Raw genomic sequence first — 19447 nt, 5'->3', positions numbered from 1 at the left:
TAAGTTATAATAAGTATTTATTAACACAAACATCCGATACGCTACTGAAGCAGGTAAGTCAAATTAACGTATCTAAATTCTTTGACATCTAATCTTTGACAAGTAATAAATAAAAGCTAAAATGCAAGAAAAATATATAATTTAGTTAATTTAAGTGAATTTCATAAATGATCGGTTTACTACATGTATGTATATTATATAGTCACTTACTAGCGAAAAGTTGTTCCATTATTTCACTCAATTTTTGCCGAGATCTACCGCACGCTACACAACCAACTATTTCAGTCTTTTTCGATAAATCGCGATAGTGTCACTGTTAATTTAAGTTCTGCCACAATTTCCATCTAGATTTACTACCTTTATACAACTATCAGTAGTAGAATAAACATGGTACAAAGAATACAAGGTATGATCGATAGCGGTTCCAATTTCGTTCAGTTTGCGCATACCACCTGTGACGTCACTAGGAAAACAATTAATAAATAAAAAATAAAGAAAGTTGACAGGAGATCTGTATTTTTTGGGGTTATGATTAAGAATTGTTTATTTTTAAGACTTTTTAGTTCGTTTAATTTAATAATTACTAAAACCAGCAGTTCCAAAAATATATTTAAAAATAATAATTATCTATTAACATGGATTTGGACGATAATAGGTAAGAATACTAAATTTATTTCTATATTCGGTATAAAATTGTTTATTAGGTTTTTAGTTTGCGATGTTTATGGTAAATAATTTTCATGTTCATTGTCTCTGAATTCACATGAGGACAGAGATGAGGATATCTATGGAAAAGTAACCACATGAGGAATTGTTACATCATTTAAAAAATGTTGGAAAGTTTATTGTTTCCCATCGAACAGTAGAAAATGCCAATGCAGATGAATGTATTGTAATTGTGATAGAAGTAATTCCAAGGGTGAAATTTATTATAATTAGTGGAAGTAATTCTAAGGGTTAAGTTTATTATAATTAGTGACCTGTGCTTTTCTTTTTATATGTAGATGTTTCAGGTTTTGAGAATAAATCGGTTGAACGAAACCCAAAATTTAGAGGAAGATGCGCATCAAGGATTATATAGCTCAAATTTCCTTTAATGGTAGGCAATTATTCAATGCAAATTAACTTTTTAAGTGACTGAAATACTAAATAGTTTACAATATGGTACATCACTAAAAATATATTTTACTTTTAGGTACAATTAGGGCCCGATACATTTCAAAAAGTAGAATATTATTTTATATTAAATGAGGTATTGTACCAACAATCAATTTATATTAATACCGGAGATTAAAAAATCACAGAATAAATAGTTCTTTTTTTATACTACAAAAATAAACTATAGAATACAACAGTATTTAAAAAAATAAATAAAAAGTTATGTCCCGGCCGAGATTCGAACTCCGGTCTCTCGCTTCCTAGCCCGACTCCTTATGCCCTGCTCCATAGTAACTTGCTTACCGATAATTCAATGACGGTATATAAACAAAAAAAACAGGTTTATAACAATATCTTGACGATTTGAACTGGCGCGCGAGGCGTGCTGACCAATAGCGCCTGTTATCACCTGTGACGTAGCAACCAACCTGCGCAATATCATACCTTGTATTCTTTCTACCATGGTAGAATAAATAATAAATAACATAAAATAAGCTCCATAAAGACTGACAAATCCACAAAGTTTCAAATCAAATTCAAATGTGTCAAATGAATCGTCAAACAGAACTGTCAAGGATCCCCACCCTAGAGTCCTTTTTCCTCCCACCATGCATGAATACATGAATAGCATTATGCTCCTTCCTTAGTCTTCTTATTCAAAGTTTACAATAATATCACAGTAATTCAAGTGTCTCTCAATTCACAATAAGTGTCCAGATTGATACATTTTTCTCAAAGCAACTAATAAATTAAACACAAGAAATATTGTAAAGTAAACACAGAGAGTCTGTTAACATTCAAACAGACCACTCTCTGCGCTTGATTGATTTCGGTGTCTTGCAATTTTCGACGAAGGTACCGTACCACTCGACACGCACTAATGTAAATATAAGGTTCTTGCACCATTTGCATTGGAGAATATGTGAACGCAATTAAGAGACAAGAGTTTGAATACTCGGAGTATATTTTACATGCTACTATCTAACTTCCCGGTCTCACTGTTGGTTATTATACAAGTTCAGAAGGAAAAAACGGTCTAGCAGTAAGTGGATTTTTTTTCTGAAAAAAAATAAATAGAAAACGAATAGGTAATCTTACTTTGAAAGTAATTCCATACTTCAGCATAGTAATTCTGTCGAAGAAAAGTATAGACATATAGAAGTAATAGAATATATATTTTTATATTTATAACCATTAAAAAAAGTATACTAGGTATGTTGAAATTTTTGACTGATTAAAATTTTGTCATTTCTTTTACTTTTGTTTCCCTTACTCTTTTTCTTCTGTTTTTTTTCTGGGTTCTACTTTTCCTCCATTTTTTTTTAAGTTCTAGTGTTTAGCAATGTTGAAATAGTCTTTGTTATTCTTACTTTATAACCTCGTTTATAACAATACTAGCGTGTACCAGCGACTTCGTTCGCGTCGAATTAATCATTTGTAATGGTGATGATAAAGCAAAGCAAGAATTTCCATTAACATACAAACTGGATAAAATTTTCTCACATTTATGTCAGCATGAGAAAAAACAATATGGCGATATTATTATATAACTTGGTAATATTTGAGGGATAGTTTCATCTTGTTGGAATGTGACTTTCGAAAAATCCGTTTGCCAAAAATAAGCTTTTTACGTCAAGCAGTTTAAGCAGAATCGTGGTTAAGAAATTACCCAACTTTTTGGAACACCCTGTATGATTTTTTTAAAAAATTTCAAAATATGTAAAAAAACAAATAAATTATGCTTGTCCAAGCGTTTTCCCGAAAGACAAACCGTTTTTTATATAACAAACATTGTAATATTTGAGAGGCGTTTTCACCCTCTTGAAATTTGAGATTCGAAAAATCCCTTCTTGTCGAATCTCTACACTCTAAAATCAATCAGTTTTCCAAAAATCAGCTTTTTACGTCAAGCGCTTTAAGCAGGATCGTGATTAATCAATGACCAGATTTTTCGAAACACCTTGTATACATTTTTAAAAAATCTTAAAATATGTAAAAAAACAAAATAAAATATACGTGTTTAAGCGATTTTTCGGAAACTTGACCGTTTTTTAAATAACAAATATTGTAATATTTGAGGGGGTGGTTTCACCCTTGTTTCACCCAAGGATTCTATAGAGATAAGGATAGTTCGATTCCTATCTTCCTGCACTGTCAGTTTTTTTACGTGATCTACTGACCGAGTTGAAGTTGGCGCTAAAGTAGTAGTAGTTTTGTTTTACGGCCACAGCTCCAGGACTATCCGGCCGTCAAAAAGTTGGCGCTAAAGATTTTAGACAGTGACAGTTATTTTTGCATTTGACGGACGAGCGCACAGTGCGTTGGAAGATAAATTTAGCGGGACAAAAGCGTTTGGTTAGAAATAAGCCAAAAAATGTGTACTGATAAAAATAAATAGTAGACATTCCAATTGATACAAAAATGCATGAATATTCTTTCTATTTCGATACACTTTTACGAACCAAATGTGGTCGTTTTCTGCTCAGCAAGGCAGAGATCATACGAAAACAAAATATTTAGAAGTGCTTATATATTTTATTAGAAAGCCAAATTATGTTGAAGATTGCCAAAGGTACCTATGTACTTTTCTACTGTATGTATATTATTTGTTAAAATCCTTCGTGCCTTTGTTCTGCAGATATCAAACTTTCACTTTTTTTTCAAATATCGATATATTGAATGATGTAGATCTTTTGAGTTACCAATAGTTACCAACACAGGTAGTTACAGTCACAGGGAGTTCAAGCTTAACAGGTGAATGCCCAAAAATATTCATTTCAATCGGATAATATAAAAACAAAACAACGCCATCAAAAGGCACTGAGTTTAAAAGATTGTCTTAGATACTTACTATATATGAATTTACAATTACCGAGTGTTAAAATTAAAATTAAAATATCTATCTTATTTATTATTTTCAAAGTAAAATATATTTTTTTTAAATAAATTATAGAGGGTGTCACAAGATTACAAATTAATTAAAAAAAACTGCTAAAGAGTTTTTTGATATCATAATTTTATGTATTTGGCAATAGTTTACAATACGGTTTTTGTGTGCCATGTACGAATAATATCATAGTTTTATTATCTTGTATTTATTTATTAATAAATTAAGTTGTTAATAAATAAATAAATTTAACCATATGGTTGCTATATATTAGACCATTTGCTACGTTCTTAGATTTTAAGTCTCAAACATTGCTCTTGTGATTTTGTCCCGCTAGAATAACCATCCGCCGCACTGTGGAGTGCTGGTCCTTGCGTGACGTAGCATTCCACGGCGCTACGACAGCGGCGATTTGACGCGATCGAACAGTCCTTTAGAATATATACAGTCCTTGGGTTTCACCCTCTTGGAAGTGGAATTTCGAAAAATCCCTTCTTATCGAACCTCTACACCCTAGAATCAACCTGTATGCCAAAATTGAGCTTCTTACGTTGAGTGATTTGAGCAGGATCGTGATTAATCAGTATGTCAGTCACTTAAGGATTTTATATATTAGTATAGATTTCTAGTAGTATATTGATGTAAAAATTGATTGTAAAAGACACCTTCTTGATTAATATTTTTAACATTTTTTTTCCAGACGTGGTAGACATCTCCATTACCGAAACCGTCAAATCATCCCCAGGCAAACACTGGTCACCGTACGGCTGCCACTACTACCCGGACCCAGAAGCATTCCCATCCCCCAACCTAGACAGCCTGCCTTCAGAACCCCTGAAAAAAGGCGAACAATACTACCTAGACTTAGCAGGAAACATCAGGAAAGGTCCAGTAGGCGTGGGGTACACTTGCTACTGCGCACCTTTGTTCAGGCATCTGGAAGCCAGGCTGGAACGGGACAAGCGTGAGCTGTTGAGGGCCCAAGTGAGATTAGGACAGCGAGTGGCGGGATTGGAGCAGAAGATCAGTAGGGGAGGTCAAGGTAGGAGGTCGGAGAGGGTTATTAGTATGAGCAAGGAGCAGGAGCCTCAGTTGCCGAGGTCGAGGAGTCTGGAGATGTTGGATAAAGGGGAGAAGAATTCACTTCAACCAACGAGGTAAGTGAATATTTGTATTTCTTACTTAGGTAGAGAGATTAACAGGAATTAAGATGCCATCATTCCCTCTACCTTTTGTAGGTAACAACCGTGAAATACAATAGATATTTTGAGTAATAATATAAAATGAAAATGGATACTCATCCAGCTACTTTAATAAAGAAGAATAATAAGGAAGATTGTAACAAAAAGAAATGCAACATTTGTGTCGTTTTAAAATGGGACAAAATATACTAAATTTAGTAGAAAATAAAATCTTTGCTATACCGTCAAAAAAATTTAGGAAAAGGAATCTGCACCATTATTTTTTCAAGTTTTCCGAAAAATATCTAGAAAAATGAAAATTTTTTAACAATCTCTTTGCCAAAAAATCTTGTAAGCTTGTATACTAGCTCTTATTTAACAGATACCCTGTATTACCTTAAATATCAACTTTTCCCAGAATTATAATATGAGATATTATAATCTTTCCAAGATATTTTACTAAAAAAACTGTTTCACTTGATAAATTGAAAGTAGACCTTTTCTTATATGATTCAATTCACCGATTTGCCGCTGCAATGATCTTTCAGAGCAAAACTTAATAAACTTTTTGCTAAAGCCCGAACCACACTTGCTTTTCTTCGCCATTAGCCCGCAAATAAGCGTAAACGATGGACACAATGGATCGTAAAGACGCGATTTCAGTTGAGCCATGACCTTAGACGTTATGTCTATAAACTAGACACCTTCTTTACGATGTTTACAGTGAAGCTATAGGATACAACACGAAATATTTCGGTATTGAGTATTGCAAACTCGAAAATAATATCCATACGAATGTCTGCGATACCAATTAAACTTTTAGTTACGTAATCCAGGGCGCGATTTTTAAATTCATTGTTGCCAACCATGGACATATTCGGCGCCGGGCTGACTAAGTGGAATTTAAATTTCACGCTGGGGATTCAGGTGATAGCTCTGCTGTAAAAAATAAAGCTTAAAAATGTTTACTAGCAGACCCTGCAGCAGAACATTGTTCTTTTTAGAACCTGTTTTAGTGCGAAGTGTACGAGATAGCTTAATAGCCGTAAAAAACTCACCGCAACTTTATTAGAATATTTTGAGCGGGAAAGCGGTAGTAATACCCCTTTAGGTCCCTTAATTGCTGCTAAGAAGGTGAGTTTTGTTGATGTAAATAATAACTGTTTATATATTTATATTTAATTTATATTTTATTTCCTAAAATATTTTGATTAAAATATGTAAAAGTAGGCAACGCTGTGCCGGTGAAGCTTAATCACGTGACTAAAAGTTTATTTGATATGAACTATACAGGGTTGTTCACCATATACGACACGGAGTATTGTAGCTAAACGATTAGATTTTTACAAATTGTAAGTTTTGGGTTCGTTGCAGGACTATTAGAGCTACAATTTAAAAATATTTTTACAAGATACAGAGTGTTCTAAATAAATAAAAAATATCAAAGTTGTATTTTTTAAATGGAACACCCTGTATATTATAACATTTTCAGTTTCTACGATCAAAATAAAGGTAAATTTGATTAAGACTTAAACCTGACCGTTTTTGAAATATTTTCAATTTTGTGAAATTGCAGTCAAAATTTTAAGGCTTCATTTCTCCAAGGGTATCAAAGCTTTTAATACTAAATATTTACTGAAGTTTATTTATTGATCAGTTATTAGGTTGCGATAATAAAAATAATACTACCTCATACAGAGTGTCTAAAAATTTATTTTAAATTATTTCCAGCTATAAACGGCAATAACTTGTTTAATTTCAATAGAACGCCCTGTATATTTTAGGAGAATCAGATGCACAATTTAATTGTCTATCAAATTGTATTACGCCACTTTTTACATATCCCTTCAAGTTTTCGCATAAAATGCATTTTCTTATAATTTAGACCTCATTTATCAATATACCCATGGAATATTGACATTTTAGATTGTTTTTAAAGCAACAAAGGTACAAAATGTACAGGCTAGTAATATTATCGTTTTTAGCAAAATGATAATATTACTAGCCCATTTGTATGCAAAAAGAAAACTATTTAAATCTTTATAAAAGAGTATACCATTAATTAAATATACCACCATTATTTCCGCCCAAATACTAATTAATTACATACTTAATTATGTTCGTTAATAAATTATTCTAAATAAATGTGAATTTGAATCAGAAATCAATATAATAATAAGTTATGAAAATGAATGTCTCTGTTGTTATAAATAAGCATTTGTCAAAAAATGAAATATCATTTTTAAGGTGTTACTTTTTACCACACTGTTTAATACACATATAAAATTCAGTTTTTTAGTATTTGGGATAATTATTATTAATCAACGCAAACAGTCAATTAATGTAGTTTGAATACTGGAATCATATTAATTGGTCCTCTTTAACAAATATTTAAACAGTTTCTTTTTAATTTTTAATGAAATAAACAAACTATATCGACAATATTAGTATCTGTACTCTTTAAAAATTTGGTACATCTTTGAAAATAATCTAAAATGTCAGTATTCCATGGGTATATTGATAAATGAGTTTTAAATTACAAGAAAATGCATTATCTACCGAAACTTGAAGAGATAGGAAAAAAGTGTAATAATACAATTTGATAGACAATTAAATTGTGCATCTGATTCTCATAAAATATACAGGGTGTTCCATTTAAATTAAACAAGTTATTGCCGTTTAAAGATATTAATTATTTAAAATAAAATTTTGGACACTCTGTATAAGGTAGTATAATTTTTATTATTGCAGCACAATAACTGATCGATAAATAAACTTCAGTAAATATTTAGTATTAAAAACTTTGATATCCTGGGAGAAATGTAGCCTAAAAATTTTGACTGCAATTTCACAAAATTGAAAATATTTCAAAAACGGTAAGGTTTAAGTGTAATAAACCTTTATCAAGCTTACTTTTATTTTAATCGTAGAAACTAAAAATGTAATAATATACAGGGTGTTCTATTTAAAAAAACACAATTTTGATATTTTTTATTTATTTGGGACACTCTGTATCTTGTAAAAATATTTTTAAATTGTAGCTCTAATAGTCCTTCAACGATCCCAAAACTAATAATTTATAAAAATCTAATCGTTTAGCTACAATACTCCGTGTCGTATGTGGTGAACAACCCTGTATATGAGTAGTGTATTTTTATAAATGTTAAAGAAGGACTTTTTTTCATATTAAATATTTTATGAATTATGTAAGCTTCAAAATCCTGCTGAAAGCCTTTCTAGAGACTGCACGCTCTAAGGTTCCGGTATTCATAACTAAAGCCATTTTTACACTTCTCCTCCCTGGACGTGTGATACGTGCTTCAATGGAGTTGTTGCGATTCAGGCGCATTCGTTTTGGTCAGGCCGTTGTTCCCTAATGGCGTGCGTTTTTTAAATTGTTGACAGAGGTGTGGCCAGAATTAATTCTTTCTTTTGTTATGTCAGCTTTTATCGAATTTACTTTGAATTGACTTAAAAAGTCTATAAACTCAAAAAAAATATTTATTTAAATCGATTCAAAGTTTTAGTTTGGTATGGGGGTATGGGAGGGGGTTAAATTTTTAAAAAACCGTATCGCCAAAATTACAGTAGCTAGCGAAACGCGATTATCAATTTAAGATTAGGAATAATATTTGCAACAAAATCGTATTACGTTAAGTAATTTGATGCTGATGACATCGATATTAAAGTCACGTCATAAATTATCCACATTTTACAACTGCCAGCGAGTTTTAATTGCTGCCACCGACAGAGGTCGCTAATTAATTCAATGAAGGCCCCAAGGCACGAAACATATCCCGGCATTCTAATTATGAACGCCATTATAAATCATGGTTAATTCGATTAAATATACCTACCCAATGCATCATTTTTTGTTATGATTCTTTAAATGCCAAAACAATGTATATATATAATTTAATAGTTTTAAAACTAATTTACATTGATACATTGCAACAAAATTAGAATTAAATGCAAATTCATAGTTTTAAATAATATATTTTTCACAATTTAAGCCATTTAGAAAAGCTACCAGACAAAACGGGTTTTTCCAAATATTGTATGACCAAAAAAAAACGGCGTCCAGTTGGCTGGGAAATGACGATCGATGACATATCCCATATAAAATGACAGCGATCTTCATTTCACAGCCATCATTGACGCCGTTGTTTTCAGTTATACGGCATTTCTTTATAGTTTAATATCTTTGTATCTCTTCTTGTTTACGAGAGATATTTCTGTAGTTAGTGGTCTTATATGGGACACCCTGTATACAAGGCGAGACATTAGTATATTTACGAAACTTAAAATGGCCTGAAGTAAAATACAGGTACCATAAAATGTTCTTACGCGCAAATATATGCGTTTCCTGTGTTGTTTAATTCTATATCACGCACACAGTACTGACAAAGTCTAAATAGGCTTCAGCACCTGCAGGGAGGTGATAAGGTACGCAACTATACCATTATTAAAGATAATAAAGTGAATTTATGAGTGCGTTTTTGAACATGTGACTTCCGGTGATACGTATACCAGTGTACATATGCATTTGTATACCAATGAAAGTGATTTTTAACACAATTAATTACACTATAGAAAAATAAGGTTTAGCAGTTCAAAGAGTTAAAACTTAGGAACAAAAATTATACATGCTTATTAGTATTTCTTTGAATGTGGTAGACACTGATTCAGTATTAATGTATGGTTCTTCTGAAGTCAGTTGAAATAGAATGGGACTCTCTTAATTTCTGCACAGTCTTGATTGGCATCGACTAGGCAAACAAATTAGAGTCTCAATACTTCCAATTGATTTCGGAAATACTATATCATTGATCTTTTCTAAGTGAATTAATCTACCATACGATCGAAAAAAAAACGGCGTCAGCGATGGCTATGAAATGACGATCGCAGTCATTTTATAAGGAAAATTATATGGGGGAATCTAATCGATCTTCATTTCTAAGCCAACTGGACGCGGTTTTTTTTTCGATCATACGGTAGTTCTAAGAACGTCAGCGTTGGTACTTTACATAAGGAGTTTCCATATTGTGGAAATTTCCATACTTGGATTCCTAAAGATGTTACTGCTCCTTGATGTAAAACGGCTTCTTTAAATTTACACTTGTGTCTTTTATCCACAACTCGAGCCTTCCACCAAAATTTTGCTTTGTCTCTCCCAATATACGACTCACCGCATTCACAAGGTGCCTTGGAGATGCCCCCTTTTTCTTGTTTCGATGTTTCCGGTCTTGTTATTGTTAAGACGCTTCTCAGAGTAGTTCCAGACTTATTACAATCTGGTCCTTTCTGATGTTCATTTTATACATGGAATACGGACAAGAGATAGAGAGCATCTTGTTCAAGCTTGTGTGCTAGTGATTCTGTTTTATGATTCGATATAGTTTTGTCTGTTATTAATATTTGTTTGTTTTTATTTCAATTTTCTTAGAACTTTTCCTGAACTATTAGTATAGATCGTTTTAAAAACAGAGAATTTGTAACTTTTTTACCGTTACAACAAGCAGTATGGTCGTTTCTGAAAATTGCTTTTATCTACATTAATACAGACGTTAAATCTACAGATTATTGGGCCTGTTCCAAAACACATCTGACATCTTCACCATATGTTGTTCGTTTAAATTCCCGGTATCGAAAATGTAATGTTATCTACTATATTTTTTCTGTTTAGCAATAAACTTGACAACCATCCGAATATTTTTAGATTATTTTATGTTTCTTTAATTTTGATTTATTAAATATTTTTTCCAAATTTGTTCTAAATATAAATTTTAATGAATTAATATTTCAGGAGCATGGATGAGCTGGAAAACCATGCAGATGACTCAGGAGCTAGACCATCAGTCAAAGAACTGGTCGCTAGAATACAGCAGCAACAGCAAAACAGACACGATGGACCTCACAGTGAAAGCAGTGATGACGAAGACAGCCCTTTGAGGATACCATCTAGAAAAGGACCAATGGGTGATTCAAATTTAGTACAAGTAAGTACTTGATTTAATTTATGAATTGACTTAAAGAACATTATTTCAAATATGGATTTTATCTTTTTAGGTGCCTCTAGGACACACTCCAGGCCCTGTAAGGATAGGGCACTACGAAAATGTGCCCGGAGATGCCCCACCAAGGAGTAGAAGTGGAGTGTACAGCCCTACAGTGGATACAGGCATGGTGGACTCCAGTAATCGCTACATAGAGCCTATAGTCAAAATACAAGAAGCCGGTGTAAGGTAAGATATCGTGTAATAGATTGACTGGTCAATTCAGTGACCAATTTAGCCTACATATAGGGGAATTACAATATATAAATTATATATGATATAATGATATCATATATAAATTATATATTATTTCTACACGCGTTTTTATATATGATCATATATAAAATGTCATATATAAATTACATATGCTATCATATACAACTTATATGTGTTATATATTTATATATGCTTATCATATAAATTATGTATGTTACCATAATTTATATATAGGGGAATTATAATATATAAATTATATATATATTATATAACATATAAATTATATATTATTTCTACATGCGTTTTTATATATGATCATATATAAAATGTCATATATTAATTATATATGCTATCATATACAACTTATATGTGTTATATATTTATATATGCTGATCATATAAATTATGTATGTTACCATAATTTATATATCATATTTTTTATATATATATGATGGCATCTTATTTATATACGATACTTCTCACAATCATATATAGATATATCCTAGGTTTTATATTTCATGATCATATATAATTTTATATGATCGTAAAAATGTCATATATAATTGATATATTATCGCAAATGTTATATATAAATTATATGAAAGTTTAGAGATCATATATAAATTATATATGATAGCAAAATATAACCGTCATCAAATATAACTTATATATGATGGCGAAAATATAAAAATCATCATATATAAATTATATGTGATCGCAAAACTATAAACATCGTATATAAATTATATATGATTGCGAAAATATAAATATCATATATAAATTGTATATGATCATAAAATATAAAAATCATAATGTATAAATTATATATGATCGCAAAAATATAAAAATCATCATATATAAATTATATAGTAACATAAAAATATAAAAATCATCATATATAAATTATATATGATGATTTTTTATATTTTTATGATCATATATAATGTATATATGATGATTTTTAGATTTTTGTAATCATATATAATTTATATATGATGTTTTTTATATTTTTGCGATCATATAATTTATATATTATGACTTTTATATTTTTATGATCATATACAATTTATATATGATGATTTTTAGATTTTTGTAATCATATATAATTTATATATGATCATAAAAATATAAAAATCACATATAATTTATATATGATCATTTTTTTTAAATATTTTTCGATCATACATAATTTATATATGATTATTTTTAGATTTTTGTAATCATATATACTTTATATATGATGCTTTTTATATTTTTGTTATCATATATAATTTATATATGATGATTTTGGGATCATATATAATTTATATATGACGTTTTTTTATATTTTTCCGATCATATATAATTTATATATAATGTTTTTGCGATCAAATATAATTTATATATAATATAAAAAAATAATTTAAATCGATAAATCGATAAATATATCGATAAATCCGATCATATATAATTTATATATAATGTTTTTGGTTTTAATAAATCAATAAATCAATAAATCAATAAATCAATAAATCAATAAATCAATAAATCAATAAATCAATAAATCAATAAATCAATAAATCAATAAATCAATAAATCAATAAATCAATAAATCAATAAATCAATAAATCAATAAATCAATAAATCAATAAATCAATAAATCAATAAATCAATAAATCAATAAATCAATAAATCAATAAATCAATAAATCAATAAATCAATAAATCAATAAATCAATAAATCAATAAATCAATAAATCAATAAATCAATAAATCAATAAATCAATAAATCAATAAATCAATAAATCAATAAATCAATAAATCAATAAATCAATAAATCAATAAATCAATAAATCAATAAATCAATAAATCAATAAATCAATAAATCAATAAATCAATAAATCAATAAATCAATAAATCAATAAATCAATAAATCAATAAATCAATAAATCAATAAATCAATAAATCGATAAATCAATAAATCAACAAATCAATAAATCAATAAATCAACAAATCAATAAATCAATAAATCAATAAATCAATAAATCAATAAATCAATAAATCAACAAATCAAAAAAAATAACAAATCAATAAATCAACAAATCAATAAATCAACAAATCAACAAATCAATAAATCAATAAATCAATAAATCAATAAATCAATAAATCAATAAATCAATAAATCAATAAATCAATAAATCAATAAATCAATAAATCAATAAATCAATAAATCAATAAATCAATAAATCAATAAATCAATAAATCAATAAATCAATAAATCAATAAATCAATAAATCAATAAATCAATAAATCAATAAATCAATAAATCAATAAATCAATAAATCAATAAATCAATAAATCAATAAATCAATAAATCAATAAATCAATAAATCAATAAATCAATAAATCAATAAATCAATAAATCAATAAATCAATAAATCAATAAATCAACAAATCAACAAATCAATAAATCAATAAATCAACAAATCAACAAATCAATAAATCAATAAATCAACAAATCAATAAATCAACAAATCAATAAATCAACAAATCAATAAATCAATAAATCAATAAATCAACAAATCAATAAATCAACAAATCAATAAATCAACAAATCAAAAAAAATAACAAATCAATAAATCAACAAATCAATAAATCAACAAATCAACAAATCAACAAATCAACAAATCAACAAATCAACAAATCAACAAATCAACAAATCAACAAATCAACAAATCAATAAATCAATAAATCAATAAATCAATAAATCAATAAATCAATAAATCAATAAATCAATAAATCAATAAATCAATAAATCAATAAATCAATAAATCAATAAATCAATATATCAATAAATCAATAAATCAGTAAATCAGTAAATCAGTAAATCAGTAAATCAGTAAATCAGTAAATCAGTAAATCAGTAAATCAGTAAATCAGTAAATCAGTAAATCAGTAAATCAGTAAATCAGTAAATCAGTAAATCAGTAAATCAGTAAATCAGTAAATCAGTAAATCAATAAATCAGTAAATCAGTAAATCAACAAATCAATAAATCAATAAATCAACAAATCAATAAATCAACAAATCAATAAATCAACAAATCAATAAATCAATAAATCAATAAATCAATAAATCAACAAATCAATAAATCAACAAATCAATAAATCAACAAATCAAAAAAAATAACAAATCAATAAATCAACAAATCAATAAATCAACAAATCAACAAATCAACAAATCAACAAATCAACAAATCAATAAATCAATAAATCAATAAATCAATAAATCAATAAATCAATAAATCAATAAATCAATAAATCAATAAATCAATAAATCAATAAATCAATAAATCAATAAATCAATAAATCAATAAATCAATAAATCAATAAATCAATAAATCAATAAATCAATAAATCAATAAATCAGTAAATCAGTAAATCAGTAAATCAGTAAATCAGTAAATCAGTAAATCAGTAAATCAGTAAATCAGTAAATCAGTAAATCAGTAAATCAGTAAATCAGTAAATCAGTAAATCAGTAAATCAGTAAATCAGTAAATCAGTAAATCAGTAAATCAGTAAATCAGTAAATCAGTAAATCAGTAAATCAGTAAATCAGTAAATCAGTAAATCAGTAAATCAGTAAATCAGTAAATCAGTAAATCAGTAAATCAGTAAATCAGTAAATCAGTAAATCAGTAAATCAGTAAATCAGTAAATCAGTAAATCAGTAAATCAGTAAATCAGTAAATCAGTAAATCAGTAAATCAATAAATCAATAAATCAATAAATCAATAAATCAATAAATCAATAAATCAATAAATCAATAAATCAATGAATCAATGAATCAATGAATCAATGAATCAATGAATCAATGAATCGATAAAGCGATAAATCGATAAATCGATAAATCGATAAATCGATAAATCGATGAATCGATGAATCGATGAATCGATGAATCGATAAATCGATAAATCGATAAATCATTTAGTTGATTTTAAAAATTCCGACCGCAGCGCTCGATACTGCAGAAATCAGAAGTTTTCGGCTCTGTATTTTACTCAGTTCCGATGGTGATCACTTTGAAATAATATTAACATCATGGCTTTGTCATAATATTTAAGTAGGTACTTCAGTTTTTAATAGTGCAGTTATTGAAACTAAAAATCACTCAGGTACAAGTTGTTGTTTCATATAACGCTATTTCGGGTAGTAAAAATTAAGTGAAAAGGAATCCAAACTTGGAATGTAAATATTATCGAAAAATGTTAACGAGTAATGGAGGGCGTAATTACGTGTTTGTTGGGAGCAATAGCATTCAATAACTCAACTTTCGCGTATATTCAACATCTTCGACATTTTTACGATCATATAAAATTATATATGATGATTTTTATATTTTTATGATCATATATAATTTATATATGATGATTTTTAGATTTTTGTAATCATATATAATTTATATATGATCATAAAAAATATAAAAATCATCATATATAATTTATATATGACCATTTTTTAAAATATTTTTCGATCATATATACTTTATATATGATTATTTTTAGAGTTTTGTAATCATATATAATTTATATATGATGCTTTTTATATTTTTGTTATCATATATAATTTATATATGATGATTTTGGGATCATATATAATTTATATATGACGTTTTTTATATTTTTCCGATCATATATAATTTATATATAATGTTTTTGCGATGAAATATAATTTATATATGCTGATTTTGATATTTTTCGATCATATGTAATTTATATATTACGTGTTGCCATCATATATAATTTATATATGATCATATTTTATATTTTCGATCATATATAATTTATATATGATCATTTTTATTTTTCCGATCATATATAATTTATATGATGCTTTATATATTTTTGCAATCATATATAATTTATGTATGCTGTTTTTGCGATCATATATAATTTATATATGACGATTTTTATATTTTGTGGTCATATATAATTTATATATGGTGATTTTTATATTTTGCAATCATATATAATTTATATATGGTGATTTTTATATTTTGCAATCATATATAATTTATATATAACTTTTATATTTTTATGATTACGCATAATTTATATATGATAATTTTTATATTTTATACGGTCATATATAATTTATATATGATGTTTTTTATATTTTTGCGATAATATTTAATTTATATATGACATTTTTTATTTTTGCAATCATATATTATTTATATATGATCTTAAAGCTTTCAGATATGATTTATATATGATTGCTTCTATATTTAATGATCAAATATGATTTATATATATGATCGTAAAACTGAATTTATATATGATAGTTTATATATTTACGGACATAATAAATATTTTATATGACAGCTTTGCGACCACATATAAGTTATATATGATATTCTATATTTGATGATCATATATGATTTATATATATATGATCTTAGAACTGTCATATATAATTTATATATGATAGTTTTTTTATATTTGATGGTCATAAATAATTTATATGACAGTTTTGCGACCGCATATAAGTTATACATGATATTTTTATAATCATATATAATTTATATATGCTATTTGTGACGGTCATATCTAAATTATATGATATAGCGTATAATTCATAAAATATTATGTTTTCTCTATATAAAAAAGAACTTTTTTTCTCTAGGTACAACGACTCCTACCCAAAATTCCCCCAAGCCAGCACGAGCAAGTACGATCCCATGAACCCCTACCAACCGGAAATGCGCTACGTCGACCCGGGGGGCTTCCAACCCCACCACTACTACGAAGAAGACCAAATTCCCGCCCCCACCACCAAATTCTACGACCACTCGATCTCCGCGCGGTTGGCCAAACTGCGCGTGCTCGACAGTTCCAAGGGCTACCCCGATTCAAAAAACCCGATAGAGGGGTCGTCCAGGATGCTCGACCCCAACCATTTGCTGGACAATCCCCACGACACGATAGACAGGGACACCAACAATGACTCGGGGTACTCCACGAAAGTTTACGGGAGTTCCAAAGGCAACTCGCCCAGTTTGAGCGGACAGATCGATGGGGAGTGCTTGGGGGCGAGTAGTTTAGTGTAAAAGATTGGGGCTGTTGGTTGGTTGAAAACTATGGAGAAGACAGTGATGATCATGTTGATTGGTTCAGTCAAAATGTAAAGTATGTCCAACGAGTTAGGTACTATTTTGACAGACGACAGTCAAAAAATGACAGAAATTTCAATTTAATTGTGAATTAAAATGACAGATAACTGTTGCTGTCATATATCTTCTCGTTGGACATACTTACTAGTTTATGTTGTTACTACAGAACATTTATTAAAGATGTGCAAATCACTTAAAATATTTGTATTCTTCCTGCACTAAGCATGGTCTACAGCTTGTCAGAAGGAGTAAAAACACTGAAGGAGTAGAATAGCAACAGAATTAGCGAGACTACGAAATCACTTACCCTTTATTTTTACCCTTACTTCGTTGTCCTTCATCATTACCCTCCCATTTAACACTGACACTTACCCTTTACTTAATAGTAGGGTAAGTGTCGGGGTAGATGGTAGTCTAATTGCAAAAGGTAACTTTATAAATAATAATAATATGATGGTAAAGGGTATCAAAATATACTTTATGACCTTTTACGAAGTCACTTACCTTTTGCTTTAGCCCGTTGTCCTTCATCATTACCCTACCATTTAACCTGACACTTACGCATTACTTAATAGTAAAGGGTAAGTGTCGGGGTAGATGGTAGTCTAATTGTGAAAGGTAACTTTATAAATAATAATTATATGGTGGTAAAGGGTATCAAAATATATTTTATGACCTTTTACGAAGTCACTTACCTTTTACTTTAGCACGTGGTCCTTCATCATTACCCTACCATTTAACCTGACACTTACGCGTTACTTAATAGTAAAGGGTAAGTGTCGGGGTAGATGGTAGTCTAATTGTGAAAGGTAACTTTATAAATAATAATAATATGGTGGTAAAGGGTATCAAAATATATTTTATGACATTTTACGAAGTCACTTACCTTTTACTTTAGCACGTGGTCCTTCATCATTACCCTACCATTTAACCTGACACTTACGCGTTACTTAATAGTAAAGGGTAAGTGTCGGGGTAGATGGTAGTCTAATTGTGAAAGGTAACTTTATAAATAATAATAATATGATGGTAAAGGGTATCAAAATATATTTTATGACCTTTTACGAAGTCACTTACCCTTTACTTTAAGCCCATTGTCCTTCATCATTACCCTACCATTTAACCTGACACTTACGCTTTACTTAATAGGTAGTCTAATTGTGAAAGGTAACTTTATAAATAATAATCATATGATGGTAAAGGGTATCAAAATATATTTTATGACCTTATACGAAGTTACTTACCCTTTACTTTAGCCCGTTGTCCTTCATTATTACCCTACCATTTAACCTGACACTTACGTTTTACTTAAAAGTAAAGGGTAAGTGTCGGGGTAGAGGGTAGTCTAATTGTGAAAGGTAACTTTATAAATAATAATAATATGATGGTAAAGGGTATCAAAATATATTTTATGACCTTTTACGAAGTCACTTGCCCTTTACTTTTACCCATACCGTTGGCCTTTATCATTATCCTACCATTTAACCTGACACTTACCACTTACCCTTTACTTAATAGTAAAGGGTAAGTGTCGGGGTAGATGATAGACTAATTGTAATACTATATACGTATTAACTTTATAACTAATAATAATATACGGGAACTTTATAAGGTAACTATACGGTAACTTTATAAGTAATAATAATATGATGGTAAAGGGTATCAAAACATATTTTTACCTTTTAGGAAGTCACTTACCCTTTACTCTTACCCTTACCGTTGCCATTCACCATTACCCTACCATTTAACCTGACATTTACCCTTTACTTAATAGTCAGGCGTAAGGGTCGGGGTAGAT

General features: G+C 28.7%; 1 protein-coding gene across 1 annotated transcript in view; it reads left to right on the top strand.

Moving 5' to 3' along the window:
• LOC115884380 (ankyrin repeat domain-containing protein 6) overlaps positions 1-18790 on the top strand; it is a 131687-nt gene extending 112897 nt beyond the window's left edge. The window contains exons 5-8 of the mRNA XM_030902939.1: positions 4746-5202; positions 11033-11225; positions 11296-11471; positions 17163-18790. Coding sequence (XP_030758799.1) covers positions 4746-5202; positions 11033-11225; positions 11296-11471; positions 17163-17586 — 1250 coding nt within the window. The 3' untranslated portion in view covers positions 17587-18790. The remainder of the gene's footprint in view (positions 1-4745; positions 5203-11032; positions 11226-11295; positions 11472-17162) is intronic.
• Positions 18791-19447: the final 657 nt, after the last annotated feature.

This window comes from Sitophilus oryzae, unplaced genomic scaffold (assembly GCF_002938485.1).
Source record: "Sitophilus oryzae breed Bouriz unplaced genomic scaffold, Soryzae_2.0 scaffold_227_pilon_pilon, whole genome shotgun sequence".
NCBI classification, from domain to species: domain Eukaryota; kingdom Metazoa; phylum Arthropoda; class Insecta; order Coleoptera; family Curculionidae; genus Sitophilus; species Sitophilus oryzae.
The sequence above is the reverse complement of the archived record's forward strand: the minus strand, read 5'-3'. Positions and strand labels throughout refer to the sequence as shown.